Source organism: Oreochromis aureus, linkage group 7 (genome assembly GCF_013358895.1).
Source record: "Oreochromis aureus strain Israel breed Guangdong linkage group 7, ZZ_aureus, whole genome shotgun sequence".
Taxonomy (NCBI): domain Eukaryota; kingdom Metazoa; phylum Chordata; class Actinopteri; order Cichliformes; family Cichlidae; genus Oreochromis; species Oreochromis aureus.
This window is the reverse complement of record NC_052948.1, coordinates 49786067-49802784: the sequence shown is the minus strand read 5'-3', so window position 1 is coordinate 49802784 and position 16718 is coordinate 49786067. Positions and strand designations below refer to the sequence as shown.

Sequence of the window (16718 nt, the reverse complement as noted above, 5' to 3'; positions counted from 1 at the left end):
CCTGGTCCAGAAACGCATGTGGAATATATTGATCTCTGCAACTATATATTCCAAATACTTGCATGCCTTGCCGCATTTTTGGCTATTTCCTTTTGCCGTCGGACGACACAACGGCAAGTGAGAGCTGATCTGTAACAGCACTAACACAGTGTACCTGTCAAGCATCAGCAGTGACCCTTTGTTTCTCACAGTGGCTCTTTAACTCTCCTCTCACCCGCTGACATTTCAGATGAGACAGACCCTTTTTTTTTTCTTTTTATTTGCAGCATAGTCTCCGCCTCGATTCACTCTCATTCACTATCACCAGCCTACCTCACCGGAGCAGTGTGCAGTTTCTGAACTCCAACACTGCTCCCAAGTGGAATGGCTGGGCACTGCCAGTGGGCACACTGCAGCTTTGCGGGCAGATTGTGTCACTTGAAAACTTCCAAACATCCATTCAATGCATCTCGAGCAGACTTTGTAGTCTCTGTTGAATAATAGATGGCCTGCTATAAATGTCTACTGAACAGTTACATTAGCTCGCTGTTGTAAGGAAGATTAATTTTAAGACTGCGTGCTGTTTCAATAAATAGCACTATAAATCACTTTAAAGTGGCTTCATTTAAATGTGGACGTTTGATTCTGTTGTATCAGCATTGATAGAGTCCTAATTATATACAGAATTAAAATTACAGCTGACTGTTTTGCAACACATGCCACAAGACTTTAGATGTTTTACTGCGCTACGAAAATACAAAAGTTAAAGACTTGATCAAGCTGTGTCACCTTTGCTTTTTCAGGTTTTGTAAGCTTTTGCTTTTGCAGTCATTATCTGGTTTTTACTGGTCCTTACTGGTGCATTCAAAGACTTTTATTTCCAGTGAAATAAAATTATTTCTCATTATACCTTTACAACGTTTTCGTGAGTTGGAGTGGCTGGCACATAGAATGTGCACACCTCATGTGTGCAATGTTAATAAGCTGAATCTTTGCGAGTCCCTGAATGCACCAGAAAGGCGGAAATATGCCTCTAGAGTTGATATACAAGATAGATGCCAATATTTACATGTCTGAAGCCAGTTCCTGGTTATTTCAAGTGTGTTTAGCATAAAGATTACAAATGTGCGTCTCGTGAAACGGGGTTAGCTGCTTTAGTCTCAGAGGTAAGAGTATGTTTCAAAATACCCAACAACAGAATTTCAGGCGAGAGTTTTGGAGTATTCTAAAGCTGCACTGAAAATGCCTGCAGATGATATGTATGTGAGTGTGATGTATTGTAAATTTAGTTCAAGTTAATATATAGTACTGTGCAAAAGGCTTGAGCCATCCCTCATTTCTTTATATTTTACTCAGAAATGGGAACTAGGTCCAGTGATATATTGAAATGTGCAAACATGCAGAGAAATACAGTACTTAAAAAGCAACAACAGAGTTTGTACAATTAAAACAAGCCTGAAAGTCAGTATTTGGTATGACCTTGTTTCTTCTGAAATCTTTTAGGCACCCGATGGAGTATCAAAATTTGACTATGCTTTTCTGCATTCATTATTCCATCAGTTTTTTTAAAAAACCTGCAGCACCACTGGTTGAAATGCAGCCCCAAATCATGACAGACCCCCACAATGTATTACAGATAGCTGTAGACACTCACTGTCCTGAACAACTTCTTTTGTCTTCCACTTGTCCAGTGTGCTCAAATGTTTAAAGAACTACATGCATACCATGATGAAATATGCCAAGGTTTGAGTCAAGTAGAAATAAAGAAAGACAATCGGGTCCTGAGAAGCAAACTACTAAGAAATGTGGGATGCTTCAAAATCTTTGCACAGTACTGTATGAGAGGTAGAAATTTGGAAACCACTAATGTAGTCACATGTTTTACCACCTGGGTTTTTGTACAGATTTTCAAAAAAGATCAAGAGCACAGGCAGCTCTTTCCCTCTGTTTCTCATCTTTACGTTAAGCTAAGCTAAGCAGTAGCTTCCCAGTGGTAACTAATGCAGCCAAATAGTCAAAAATAAAGTATTTAGTTCTCATTGCACTGCCATGCAAAAGTGTTGAAATATTGACAAAAATAAAAGGTTCAATCACTGAAAACATATGGTATGTTTTTGAATTTCTCTAAAGAACTAAAGCCAAGCCTTCTTTCTTTTATGTTTTCATTTTGTGCGCTCTCAAGTCATCTACCACAATTGTTCTTCCTCACTGCTACCTCTTCCTCTGGGTTTCTTCCTCCCAGGTGAAGCGGCATGCAAGCACATTTTTAAGATCCCTCTGTGTAACTTGGTGGGCCGCAGCATCGAAAGACCCCTGAAGTCCCCTCTGGTCAACAAGGTGCTGACGACACCAGCCCCCACCATGGTGGCCCCAGCTCCCCTCATCTCTGCAACACACTCGCTTTCCTTATCCCGCATGGAGATCAAAGAAATAGCCAGTCGCACACGGAAGGAGCTGCTCGGTAAACTGGAAAATGATTTTACGCCATATAGGAAATTTAAGTTGTTTTTATGGAAGTAGTACCCATTGGTGCAGCTTTGGATTATCCCTCACATATCTGCTCCTGCCTGGTACGGCTACATTTGAGCTTACTAGCAACAGCAAAGCTACATGACGAGATCACAGTCAGTCAAAAACACATACAGAGATTCCTTTATTTTTAGTTAGATCTAGTTGCCGTCTCTATGTTTTATTCTAAAATCTTCCTCAAAAAAGCTAATTCCACAAACACATTTTGGTTTTGCAAGAACAGCTATATAGAATCTCAATAGGCTCCTCCTGTTCATGTGAATCTTTTATCTGTTTATTTATTCATTTCTGGTTGTGTTATTTCAGTTATTACATTATATGTGGTATCTTCGATGTCTAAGGCAGGACAGGCAGCCATTGCCCAACTCCCTGTGAATGGTACCCATGGTCATTGATCAGTAGCTGTTGATCAATGATCAAGAAAGTGACCTCACAGCCTCCCAGTGAAAAGGCTACCTCCAGATAAACAGAATCAACTTTCTGGGAGACATCACTGTACTAATTCTAAAATCTTTGAAGTACTCTGCATTATTGGTCTCAGATGATATTGCAGTTTAGTGGCTCAGCCACAGTAGAGTAAAGATATGATAGAGACTATATCTCCTTGCAACTACTAAAAATTGGTGGTTGCCCAGTGAGTCCATTGAATATTTTGAAATTTAGCAGCCGATTACAAGTAGTTGCACTGACCAACTGGTAACCCAGAGGTTAAGAATGCAACACCCACAACCTGTAGTTGACCACTTTTGATCACAGAGTGATTGCAAAGGTTCCCTGGAGACAGATTGGCAACAGGTTGTAATCAGTGTGAGTCAGTCTGGACACATCATCTACGTGTGTGTTTTTGATAGCAGACTTGCCTCAACTGGTTTCCAGCTGGTTGTATTCTGGTTATAGTCCTATATAAAAGCACCTGTGTCATTTTGCAGTTAAATTGCTGGATTCTGAATGTAAATGGTTAATGTGAATTTCTGTTAAATGTTACATTTCTGTGTATGTAGTTGTTTGTGACTTTCAACGATTTACAGTTAATCATATTATCACAAGTAGATTGCATACAGTCTCCAAGCTGACCTTATTCAGTCACAAACTGATAGCAGACTGACTTAGACTTATTGCTGTTTTCTGACCATCTTGATGCACCAAAGTTGCTTTGAAGACGTCAACTGTGGTCAAAAGCAACACTCAAAACCACAGAGATCACACAGTTGCATTCATTTTGGTTGTGCGGCATCTCTAACTACTGTTTTCTCCAGTGTGACTGTAGCATTAGAGACTATATCTGAGATATGAAATCACCACATGGCTTTAGACATTTGGCTTTGTAGGAGAAGATCCCAAACAATGTGTTTGAAGTAGATCTGTTTTGAGTTTTTTTTTTTAAACATAGACAAAAAGCAAACGCATGAGAGAAACTGAGAGTTTTCCACATTAAAGAGTAATAAGTCATAAATCAGTAGTTTGACATTTGGAAAATGTGCTTATTGGCCTTCCTGTTGTGTGAGGAGATTCATCCCACTGTTATATGGTACTTTTACACTAAATGTAAACTTACAGCAACATTAACTTAACATATGGAGAACATTTACTCTTTTGTCTAAAGAGGCCATTTCTATCCGTCCCCACCTTCAAATACTTTCATATTTCATATTCATATACTTTGGATTTATTAAACTGAAAAGTCGTTAAAAAAATTAAATGAAGTCCAAGAAAATTACTACTTTTGGTTTGAAATCATCTGGCATCTGTTATTTTATAGTACTATGCATTTTTGACAGGTTAAACAAAACACACTATGGGGATTCTAGTGGTTGAAGGCTATGACGCTCATGTTAAGTTAAGCTACCAATTGTATTTCATTTTTAAATCACAGATATAAATGGGATATTGACCATCCCGGTCTCAGCAGGAAGGCAAAAAAAAGCATATTTCTGAGGTTTCCAATGCATTTCCATTTTCTGTTGTCTCCTACCAACAAAGGCTTGACAGAGGAACCGAGTGGGAAATCAGACAGTGGATCGGTGAAACAGAGAAAGATGAGCAAAAAGAACACAGAGGACGAGCCCAAAGTTCGAGCGCTGACGTCCACAAACAGCGACAGGTGACACATCTGAACAGCAGCTGCACGTTTGATGGTTGCTTCATGCTAGCTTGAGCTTGAGACATGAGTCTTTCTGTGCACAACAGGCTAGCCTCACAGTCCGGCGAAGTGGATCAGGATGTCCAGCTGCACTGTTCGTCCAGTTCGGAGGCGGAGCCAGAGAAGGCGGTGCTGCAGCCAGAGAGCCCGCCTCTCACCAGTGCGTTCTCCGTCTCCACATCCTTCGAAGAAGATGTCTTGGACCTAAAGTGAAGACAATCCCATTGTGCACTTCTCTGCCCGCCCACTTCTGTACTGTCGCCTTTACTCTGTTGTTTTGGTTGGTCTCCTTTTTTTTTTTGTTTTTTGTTTTTTTTCTGTTGTTGAGCTCTGATACCTTGGCGCTTTTTTCCTACATACCCTGGGATTCTGGGGCCCCGTTCAGCGGACGAGATGGGTGCAGTGGAGGTTTGAAGTCATGTCTGTGTGCGTGTGTGACTTTTTTCATGAGCAGTACCCCCCTCAGTCGCCGTGTGTCGGCTGCTTGTGTCGCCCGCAGCAGATAACCCAAAGAGGTTGCCTAAGATGCCATGGTGCATTCAGACTTCTGCAAGAGCTTTGAGATGCCGGTTTGATCCAAAACCACAAACTGAATGTAAATCTGTGCACCAAGGCATGAGAAAACTCTCTGCATTCTCAACTCCCTCTGACGTTGCAAGAGCTTATGTGTTGTATATTATGTGATTATTTCCGATCCACTTTCAAGTATTGTATGATATGCATATGTGTACATCTGTTTATACACAAAAGTGCACACATGCAGGCGTATATGCCTGTCTGGCTTGTGATGCATATTTATAGATATATTATAAAAATCAATTTTATTCCCATATTTAGTAAAAGTATGATTTTTGATTTTATGCTCTCTGCACATTTTCGCCCATATTGTTCTCCTTATCCGTCGTAAACAGGTTAGACAGACCTGGAAGAAGTCTCCCACAAGTGCCGTTTGCCACTGTCCTCCATTCAAGTAGACGTCCAACAGCCACCAGATTTTGGTGTGTGTCAGTAGCAGCCGTGATTGTAGTCCATGTTCGATTACAGTGGTAACCAACGACTGCAATCAGCTCGGGTGATTTCCCTTGCTGGCGGCAAAATCTCAAAGGCACATGCACAAATAATTTTATCCCATAACAAAGACCTGACCTTAAATTTGCATGACTTGCAAGTGTTGTGTTTTTTGCAGCAAAGAAATCGCTTCTTTGGAAACAGTGCGGTCTGTAACATGATACCAAATTCCAAACAAAGTAAAGAAACAACAAGCTGAGACAAGAAAAAAAAAGTACAGGAGTATCTTTAACAAGATGGTGGTTAGATGGATAGAGGAGGGATGATAAAAACAAAACCATAAGTGTGAATTACTTTTACTTTGTCTTTTTCTGTATGTGGAATGTAAAGCAGGACAATTTGAACTTAGTAATATAAGAAAAAGTATTTTATTTTGTAGAGTAAAATGTGCACTTAGTTAAAAAGTAGTTTTATCTTTAGGAAAAATTAGATTTTTACTGAACTAAAATTAAAGCCTAAATGAAACTAAAAATTTTAAAAGTGCAAAACATAACATCTCTTTTTTTTTAAAAAACTAAATGTATTTATGTATAATTGGAAAGCCTAACCCTGTTAAGGATTCAGCTCTTAATGGAGGTAGCGCTGTTTAAATCACTGGGTCTAATTTGGAACTTCAAGGCCCAGAAGCCCTGCTGATTTTCACCCCGAGGTCCAGAAATACACTGATTTACAGCTGGGACACCTGGAGTTACGAGTTAGGGGATAACTCACTGCAGCACACACTTAAATTCACAGTTTAGATATCATTTCCTTACTAAGTGTAGAGGTTTATGATCAGATTGCTAATTGGCTGCCCATCTGGAAAATCTTTTGTTATTGTCATACAGATAAAAATCCAGTCCATAAATTTGGAGGGCTCAAAAGAGACTGATAAGTCTCTAATGGTATATATACTCTAAAAACAATCCTAGATTTCATTAAACCATCTCGACCTTTTAAATGTTTCCTCGTTTTATACTCCACACATTCAGATTAAAGACTAAAGCAATCCATTAAAAATAAAACCACTAATGCTCAGTTACTGTAGAGTTGACAACAGGGAAACATCAGTATCTACATTGGCTCTTATTATTACATCAGTCTGGGAATGCCAAACAGCTAAGGATGCACCACATCAGCTAAAGGGTGACATTCCACATGATTAAACCCAGCTTGAGCACCTATGGGCGTTAGAGCAATCATAAAAGTAATTCTGAGAGCAGAGACTTGGTAAGTGAGAGTCCATGGTTTTAAAAAAGGTCAAACATGGTCAAACAAACTTTGTGTAATTACTGTCACAGCCAGAGGAGGGAGACAAAACTTAACCACCACAGGTTCAACATGGGAAACATCCCCAGCTGTACCATCCACCCCACTTCTGATGTAAATGCACCTCCAACACTAATAACCTTTATCAGGGTAACTTTATCTAGAAGAAGTTTCATACAGAATCTCACAATCCTTTCTAACATGAAGGGTCAACTACACTTCTCATTTAATATTAGTAAGAACCCACTTTATAACACATAATTACGCACTGAAAAGGTTAAATGGTGCTTTGTGTCAATGTAAAAGCTAATCAAAGTGACAGTAATACAAAGGGAAATGTTTGGCAAAGGTGACTAGCCTGATGTAGGTGTTAGAGCATCTCTGTGTGCTTGTTTCACATCATAGCAGCCTTCAGATCGAGCATGAGCCTCCTCTTTTCTCATTTTTCACACCTTTGCTCTGTTCTCCTGCCTGCCTCTGTGTGAATCCCTCTAACAGCATAACGTGAATCAGAAAAAGGAAAAGGGGGTAGAAGAAGAAGAAGAAAGAGGAGGAAGAGGAGGAGGAAGAAAGAGGGATTTTTACTCTTCTTTAGTGTCTGAATGAGGGTGGATGACTCGGGGAATGCTGCTTCTCCCGCTTTGCATTGTTACGAATCCTTCTGTATTTTTGTCAAGTCTTTAGTTTCTACCTCCCCTTGGCATTTTCACTGTTTTTGTTTGTTTTGGTTGGTATTTTAGTTTGTTTTGGGTTTTTTTGTATTTGAATCTATATTTACTGTTTAGACTGTTGCTGAACCTCTCTGTGATATCAAAATGACAGAAAATTGACAAAAAAAACACCAAGTGTCTTAAAATATTGTATCGCCATCGTTTTTAATGCCAAGTAATACTTGTAAATGTTTGTGTATCAAATGTGGCCTCAAAGGAAACTGAACTATATTATTATTAATATTAATATTATTTGAGCAGTTATTTTAAACAAGTGCTGTAGACCACTGCTGTGAAAGTAGTTGATTTTGTTCATTGATATGTAATAAATATTTATGAAATTTCTGTTGGGTGGTTTCTTTGGCTTACACACAACACACACACACGTACATACATACATACATGCATGCATAGATAGATATAGATATAGATATTTAAACAGGCTGAAAGCAATGTAAGTCATGTTAAGGTTTAATGTCAACATACATTTCTGCTTTAACCCTCTTTTCTGTAGCTGACTGAGTCATAGGTCTGGGGTTGTTTATTCTTGAGTTGTTTAAATGGAGCATTTCTTTCTGTTTGGATTTTTCACCCAGCTATAATCTGATTATGATGTTCAATGTAAATGTTTACGTTTGTAGTACATTGCGAAGTACACACAACTGCCAAAGCCCAGCAGAACACCGATACTAGCATCACACTGCCTTTTACTCACTTGCCCTTTTCAACACCTATCACTGCTGCCATCTCTTCCCCAAGTGAAAAGCATACAAGTCAAGTCAAGTCAAGTTGGCTTTATTGTCACTTCAACCATATACAGTTTGTACACAGTGAAGCGAAACAACGTTCCTCCAGGACCAAGGTGCTACATGCAACATAAATAAATTTACAACATAAATTAACAGAAAAACACTAAACTAGCTAACTAGAGACAGGACAGACTGACCTAACATAAATTACAACATAAATTAACAAAAAACAAAAACTAACTATCTAACTAAAACTAACTATCTAACTAGGTAGGTAGTGCAAAGGTAACAGTAAACATACTTGGTATGTAGGTAGTGTTGGACAGTAAACATAATAATATTGTGCAAAAAAGAGCATTTACAGGTTGATGCTTTGAGGTAGTTGAGTTGAGCTGAGTGATGGAGAGAGTGTGTGTGTGTGTGTGTGTGTGTGTGTGTGTGTGTGTGTGTGTGTGTGTGTGTGTGTGTGTGTGTGTGTGTGTGTGTGTGTGTGTGTGTGTTTATCAGTCCAGTCCCTTTTTGTTGAGGAGACGGATGGCTTGTGGAAAAAAGCTGTTGCACAGTCGGGATGTGTGTGCCCGAATGCTTCGGTACCTTTTTCCAGATGGCAGGAGTGTGAAGAGTGTGTGAGAGGGGTGTGTCCAATCAGCCACAATGCTGGTGGCTTTGCGAATGCAGCGTGTGTTGTAGATGTCCTTAATAGAGGGGAGAGAGACCCCGATGATCTTCTCTGCTGTTCCCACTATCCGCTGTAGGGTCTTGCGGTCCGATATGGCACAGTTCCCAAACCAGACAGTGATACAGCTGCTCAGGATGCTCTCGATAGTTCCTCTGTAGAAGGTGGTCAGGATCGGTGGTGGAAGCTGGGCCTTTCTCAGTCTTCTCAGAAAGAAGAGACGCTGTTGGGCTTTTTGGCTTTACAACGTGGCCAATGTTGCTTTCTGTTGCTTTGTCAGCCCTTGTGGTATTGGGGCTCAGCACAGACACTCTGACCAGACCCAAAATCAACAGGATGGGATGCATTATGCATTCAGACACCTTTCTACTACAGCCTACATAGAGTTTTTGTTTGTCATACATACGCAACACTTTACTAGATACACCTGTTCAGCTGGTGTAGCAACTCCTCAATGCATTCAAGTTGACCTGCTGAAGTTCAAATTGAGCATTAGAATGGGAATGACATGACTCCTGGTGCTGGTCTGTTCTCAGTATTTTAGAAACTGCTGATTTAGTGGGATTTTTCTGCACAACCAGTTCTAGGGTTTGCAGAGAAATGTCGGAAAAAGAGAAAATATCCAGTAAGCAGCAGTTTTCTGTGCAATAACGGCTGATGCTAGAGGTCAGAGGAGAATGGCCAGATAGCATGGAGATGATAGGAAGGCAACAGTAACTCATACCAAGGTATGCAGAAGAGCATTTCTAAATGCACACCATGTTAGCCCTTGAAGATGGGCAACAGCATCAGAAGGCCAGACTGAGTGCCACACCTGTCAGCAAAGAATAAGAAACCGACGCCACAGTTCACACAGGATCAGCAAAATTAGATAATAGGAGAATAGAAAAACATTCCCTGGTCTCATAAGTCTTACATTTCTGCTGCATCATTCGGATGATAAGGTCAGAATTTGATCTAAACGGCATGTAAGCTGGATCCTGCTTTCTGTCAACAGTTCAAGCTGCTGCTAGTAGTGTAATGGTTTGGTGAATATTTTCTTGGCACACTAACAACTGAGCATTGTTTAAAAACCATCCCTTTATAACCACAGGGTACCCATCTTCTGATGGCTGATTCCAACAGGAGAGCATGCCATGTCATAAAGGGGAGATTCATATCATGGAGTCGCATCTGACAAATCTGCAGCAGCTGTGTGGTACCGTCACACCCACACAGACCAAAATCTCTGCATTTTTTTGGTTATGTCTACAGTGAATCTGAGAGAAAAAAAAACACAAAAGACTAGCAGGAAAACGCTATGAAAGAACACAAAACAGAAGTGTTTCTGGGGAGACATTAATGTGACAGAACAGCTGCAGAAGCGACAGAAACCAAAACATGCGAAGGACTGAGTAGAGATATGATTGAAAGAAGAATGCAATTCATCTGTGAGGCAGAAAAAGATTAAAGGTAATTGTATTTTAATCACATAGTTCATGTAATACTGCAGATAGATGTTTGCTATTAGCCGTTTACTGTTAGCTTGTCCATTCCACAGCTGGTCCGTCACATTATTGTCTCCCCAAAATCCTTTTTATTTGTGAGCGATGTTTTTTCTCCTTCCGTTGTGTTTTATTTAACTTCCGTTGTGTTTTGTGTGCTTTTACACTATTTTTGCATTTGCTGGCATTTTCTGAAGTTACTGTGCATTTGACCTTTCAGACCCACATGTTGCTTATGTTGACATTAATATTTAAACTTAAATAAATCAGTTTAATCAACTGAAATAAGACAGGACAGTGGAACATCATAGTTAGCCAAGTTTAGATTCTGTGGTGTTAGAAGAGTGTTAGATAATTATTTAGCTGGTGTGAACTATTATTTTAATAACTCTAATAGGTGCCTATGTACTGTTACTACACAAACAAATTTAAAAGTCAAAGATTTAAAGATGCCATTTTGTTGACAAGTGAGAGCTGAAAACATCTGACTGAGAAGTGCTCTGTGTGTGTCCACAAGGTGGGGGTAAATATTTAGGTAGCTTTAGTAAAATGACCAGTTTGTTTTTTAATCCACTGGTTGAAGTCAGAACTAACCCTCACTTTCTCTCCCACAGGAGAGCCTGCACTTCTCAAACTTTTGTCAGAGTTTTCCTCCAATCCAGAAGTAAAAAAAAAACAAAACAAAAATACAGCATGAACAGGAAACAAAAAACATTTAACTTCACACTGATCTTATTACAGTGAAAAGTGTAGGTAGGAGGTCAAGAACCACAATTCCTTTTACCCTCGAGGGCTGGGGGGGCACGTTGAGACTATGACAACACTGACGCATGCAAGGATACAGACACACCCCTGTCACCGGCATGTCAGCTTTATGTTTCAACCAGATTACACATATTGTTAATGCCGTTATTAAAAGCCAAGGATTTTCCCCGTCCTCCCACCTTGTCAGTCATTTTGTTTAAATCACAAAAACACCTGAGCTCTGTAAGTTCGAGCTTAGTCACAATCACTGGGTTGGAAAATCACTGGAAACGAGATTACATCATCTGAGAATTGGGCAAAAAGTTTCACGCCAGAGTGAGAAAAGCCAAATCAAGCGTAATCACTGATGGAAAAACATTTTATGTTGGCGCACAAACTTTAATTTTCGTCAGTGTGGAAGCATGGCTGGGCACCTTCTATAAATATTTCTATACGGCCTTCAAGCACCTCCCTCCTGCCCTCAGGGTGGGAAAAAAAGGAAAAATGAGCACAGCATAGCAGGTCTTACATAACAATCAAAGGAATGCTGGAACTCTGCCGGTGCCTTTTGGATCATCTCACGCTCGCACATAAAGTGGGGCCCCCTATCCCCAGAACATACCAATTCTGCAGCACAAGGCTGTCTAAAAGAACAACTCATTTAGCACAAAGTGAAGGTAGAGGCTGGGTGTGCTTAGATGTGCATAGTTTTTATTGTCTACAAGTTTACTTTTCAAAAACATTAAATTGAATAAATTACAAAACTCACCGAGTGCCTTCACAGATACATTTACACACAATTATACGCTAGAAAATCCCTCAGAAGGTTGTTGCAAGGCGTGTACTCGGAAGTACACGCCCTGTTTCTCACACACACAAAGAGCATCAAGTGTATTTAAACTTTCAACATATCAATCATCATACCAGGATCCATCATGCTGTTGTTGAACAGACACACGCACATGCATCCATCCACAAGGAAACAAAAGCATGGGGTGGCATGACAATACATGAATAGTGGTCTACGGTTTGTGTAAACACAAGAGATCAGTGGCCAAAGTGGAGCACAGAGGTGGAAAATTTTCCCAGGTTGTTTGAGTTCTATCTCTGCAGCCTGTCCATGAGTTAGGTCTAAGTTTCCTGGCTTTAAAAAAAAGAAAAGAAAAGAAAAGAAAAGAAAAAAAAAAGGAGCAACAACCTTGATTTGCATCTACTGCACGTGATGTCAGCTTCAGATATCTTTATAAGACACTGTTATATTTCAAACTTTGCCAAAAAGAAGAAAAAAAAATACTGATAGTCAATCTCAAAACCCAGCACTGGTGTTATCGGAGACCTTGTATTGCACTTCCACTTGTCTTTACAGGAAGTGCATCAGGAATCCTTCTCCCACTACTTTCTGACACAGGTCACACATATTGAGCCGTCTTGAGTCCCAGATCACAGCCGTTAGTTCAGTCCCTTGTTCCTGGATTTATTTTGTTTTTGATTTATTTATTTTTTTAGGCGTATGATTTGACTGCCATCAGGATCTGCACAGCCATGGACACACAGGGAATCTGAGCAACAGTGTAGGCCACGGACCGTGTCGGTGCTTGCAGGGCCAGCAGGTAGGCAACGCTGTGCAGCACACGGCAGATGAAGAAGACGAGGAAGTGAAGCCGTGCCACCCAGAGTGAAGGTCCGGTCATGGAATAGATGGCGCCCAAGAAGAGAAAAGGGAGGATGTTCTCCATGTCGTTAATATGAGCTCTGAAATGAAAGACAGCAGTCAGCACACGAAGGCTGACACACAACTGTTTTCCACAGTTGTGTGACTCAGCTACCTATGATGCAGTAAAGTGACTACATCACATGAGTGACTATGATTCGGGGTAATGATTTCCTGGAAATGTATATTCAGGATGACTAAAAGAATATGCATTTAACCCACACTAGCACATCTCAAACCAAAGCAAGGGCTCTGTGACCTTCTCTAATCAGCTACACCACTTTCCTGTTTCCCCTCCACCCACTTGGAACAGCTTTTTAAACAATATTGTTCTCGGACACTTGCCATCATAGCCCCTTTTTGCCCAGAAAACAAACAAAAAGGGCACATAAAAGAAATGATTAAGCTTGGATATGGGAATACGTCTTGCTGCAGCCATTTACAGTTATTAATGGAAGTTTGAAATGTTTTTTCCCCCTGGTGCAGAGTTGATTCCCACCACAAGCTCTCAGGAAAAAAAACCAAAAAAACATTTCAGGACAGACAGAGGGGAAAGTTTTACTAGTAAGAAAAACATCTGCTCTCCCCTGTCTCAGATCATATTCTGACAAGTTTAAACAAATCTATCGCACACAGTCCTGCAGGCTACTGAAACATCAGTGGAGGAGTAGCCTACAAGTTCTAAGAAATAAATGGAAATAAATCTACACTTTATCAGGTATCTGCGCAGGAGAAAACCTGCGGCACGTCATTCATATTCTATAGAAAATTTTTCATTTTATGATGCAAGGGTATTTTACTCGACTACTTCAACGCTGTGCGCATTTAAAATCTACCTGGGTGAACTAGTTTTCATGCAGTGTATTGAATTTCTTTTTCAATCAAAAAGTAAAAGCTATGCACTCAGCTGTAAGATGACTCAAAAGCGCGTAAAATATGAAAAATCAATACTTGCCATAAGCAGCAAACACAAGGGAGTTTGTTTTGGGGTTTTTTTTTTTTGTTTTTTTGTTTTTTATCCAATCCAAAACTCCCCCTCCCCCTAAACACAAGCAGTATAGTCTTACAAAATACCCCCGTCTGCACGCTCACCTCCGACATCTTTCCACATATGGATCCTCTCTGTGATACTGTAAACCTCCGTGTCTCAGCGCGTCCTCGGGGTTGGCAAAAGCCTTTCAGGGAAGAAACGAAAAAAATAAAAAACTTTCCACCAGAGAACAATCAGGACGAAGAAAAGCTTACACAGGATTTACGTTCAAGCTGCATCTAAAGGAGCTCACTCACCTTTTTACGCAGTCTCATTTGTCCCGTTATGACCGCTATTACGTACATCTTTAACACCAGCAGCACGCCGTAGAAAACAAAGCAGGAGAAAACCGAGTTTCTTAACATGACTGCTGTAATCCACGCAGAGCTGCAGCGAGAGCCGGGGAGAAAAAACACTTAAAGGAGAACTCTGAGATTGCAGCGTGCTGCTGAAATAAAAGGGAGAGTGAGAGTGAGAATGAGGGCAGGCCGTTTTGTAGCAGTGCCTCCACCCACTCACGGTAATGATGAAAGCACTCTCATCCATGCACAACTTCTGTGAATTCCAAAATTGCTTCCCAGAGGCTACACTTAACATGTGGTGGAGGGGCGTTTTGTTCTTCTGCTTGGAAACAGGTAGCAAATTTAAATCATTCAAATGGAGCCTGAGAGATTTCTCCTTCCGTTATCTTGGAGGATAAATATCAAAATGTGACATGTTCAGCTTTGATTTGTACCTTTTTTTCCCCAGAATTTAGAGCAGGTTTGCAACTATTCAGAGGGTCAGAGGTTTGATCCCCAGCTCCTTGCAGTCTGTATGTATGTTGAAGTGTCCTTGGGCAAGACACCCAACCCTAAGTCCCTCCTGATGTGTGTGCATGAATGTGTGAGTCTAAAAACTGTCTGTGATAGCAGGTTGCAGTGTGACGATGGAAAAAAAAAAAAGGGGTGGGGGGGGATCCAACTTATTCGTTCTCACAGAAGATTAGACAATAGACGTGTGGCCCAACTTGGGGTATGAGTATGAGTTAGCCAATATAACGAGAAGCCTCGCAGCACTGTGGTTCAATTCAACTCCATTTTATTCATATAACACCAAATTCAATTCAATTCAATTTTATTTATATAGCGCCAAATCACAACAAAAGTCGCCTCAAAGCGCTTTATATTGTACAGTAGATCGCACAATAATAAATACAGAGAAAAACCCAACAATCATATGACCCCCTATGAGCAAGCACTTTGGCGACAGTGGGAAGGAAAAACTCCCTTTTAACAGGAAGAAACCTCCAGCAGAACCAGGCTCAGGGAGGGGCGGCCATCTGCTGCGACCGGTTGGGGTGAAAGAAGGAAAACAGGATGAAAGACATGCTGTGGAAGAGAGACAGAGATTAATAACAGATATGATTCGATGCAGAGAGGTCTATTAACACATAGTGTGTGTAAATCACAACCTCCAGCAAAACGAGGCTCAGGGACGGGCGGCTATCTGTCGCAAATGGTTGGGGATGAGAGGAGTGGAGACAGTGGTGTAAAAATCGCTTTGCAGCAAGAAGGTTTTAATCCTGAACCTGTTCAAAGACCTGCTTTTCAGGTCAGGTTAAATGGTGTTTCTATAGCAGCTGTGGAGGTAAACATGCGGGCCATCCACGGTGTATCCGCTATCTCACCCAGTGTGTGGGATAGGCTGCCATGAACTCAGTGCGGGCATGAGGCAGCTGAATCAACGGTAAAGGAAGCTTCACGCGTCAAATACATGAATGTTTTTGAAACAGTGTAACTCTACTGCCACTGGGTGAATGTCTGAACCTAGCTGTATACATCACAGTGCTGTCAGAGGCTTAAAATGGAATTCCACTTGCACCAAACTGTACAATTATAATTACTGTAACGTCATTAGACGAAACACTGACGAAGTTTTTTGAGTAAGAAATTTGATACTTTTAGTCAGAGTTAATGCTCTGTAATTTATCCAGTGGATGAAATGCTGCAGCTGTTTCTTAGATAAAAACAATGGTCAGATTTTGAAATTTCCTGTGGCTATTTTCTTTTTAAACATTGGCTACACTTGGACAAACATACCATTTTTGCCACTTGTATTAAATTTTGAAAGATTGTTTAAGATATTTGCTGCACTTGATTATAATCTACATGGTTCACGTGTTGCCTCACTCTTTTCTACCTGCCCTTAAACTTTGAAAAATTACTTGTTACTTACGTTGAGACAGTTTGTCCTTGTGGTCTGAGAGCTTTGCAGGGACAATGAGAGGATTTGATTGGTGCACCGGCTTGATTTCCCTCAGGTGTGGATAACGAGTGGGTGGATCACTGCTGAAGCGTGTCACGTTTCCTCCTTTTATGTTCCTGCTTATGTTCACTGCCAAAACAACATGTACTGAATTAATCAAAAGTTGTCATTAGTCAGCAAAATGTTGAGTTTTAGATTACTTTATTGTCTAATATTGTCTTATTATTTTTCTTGAATAGAAGCCGGTATCTGAAGAAGAATAAGCCCTAATGTGTAAACACAAGTGATGAAATAATATTTTTTTAGTTAGTGTTCCCATAACAACCAGGCTAATGTAGACCGTCTTACCTACTAATCACTCTTTTGTTGTTGCTGTTTTTCATTTTCTGCTAGATCCTAGCAC

General features: G+C 40.4%; 2 protein-coding genes across 7 annotated transcripts in view; one reads left to right on the top strand and one right to left on the bottom strand.

Annotated features, from left to right (window-relative positions):
• Positions 1 to 5478, top strand: part of garnl3 (GTPase activating Rap/RanGAP domain like 3) — a 77952-nt gene extending 72474 nt beyond the window's left edge. For all 5 annotated transcript variants that reach the window (XM_039615437.1, XM_039615436.1, XM_039615434.1 and 2 more), the window contains 3 exons: positions 2222 to 2440; positions 4489 to 4609; positions 4696 to 5478. In XM_039615437.1, coding sequence (XP_039471371.1) covers positions 2222 to 2440; positions 4489 to 4609; positions 4696 to 4861 — 506 coding nt within the window. In that variant the 3' untranslated portion in view covers positions 4862 to 5478. The remainder of the gene's footprint in view (positions 1 to 2221; positions 2441 to 4488; positions 4610 to 4695) is intronic.
• A 6538-nt stretch (positions 5479 to 12016) lies between these two features.
• On the bottom strand, positions 12017 to 16413 carry ptges (prostaglandin E synthase). Of its 2 annotated transcripts, none has more exons than XM_031754717.2 (4): positions 16286 to 16413; positions 14326 to 14455; positions 14131 to 14213; positions 12017 to 13079 (listed from the first exon to the last, which is right to left on the bottom strand). In XM_031754717.2, the coding sequence occupies exons 2-4, from the start codon at positions 14431 to 14433 to the stop codon at positions 12830 to 12832; spliced, it is 441 nt and encodes a 146-aa protein (XP_031610577.1). In that variant the 5' UTR covers positions 14434 to 14455; positions 16286 to 16413; the 3' UTR covers positions 12017 to 12829. The 2 variants fall into 2 exon arrangements, with proteins under 2 accessions (XP_031610577.1, XP_039470126.1); XM_039614192.1 differs by having other exon boundaries at positions 14326 to 14516; positions 16286 to 16341.
• Between the last annotated feature and the right edge of the window lie 305 nt (positions 16414 to 16718).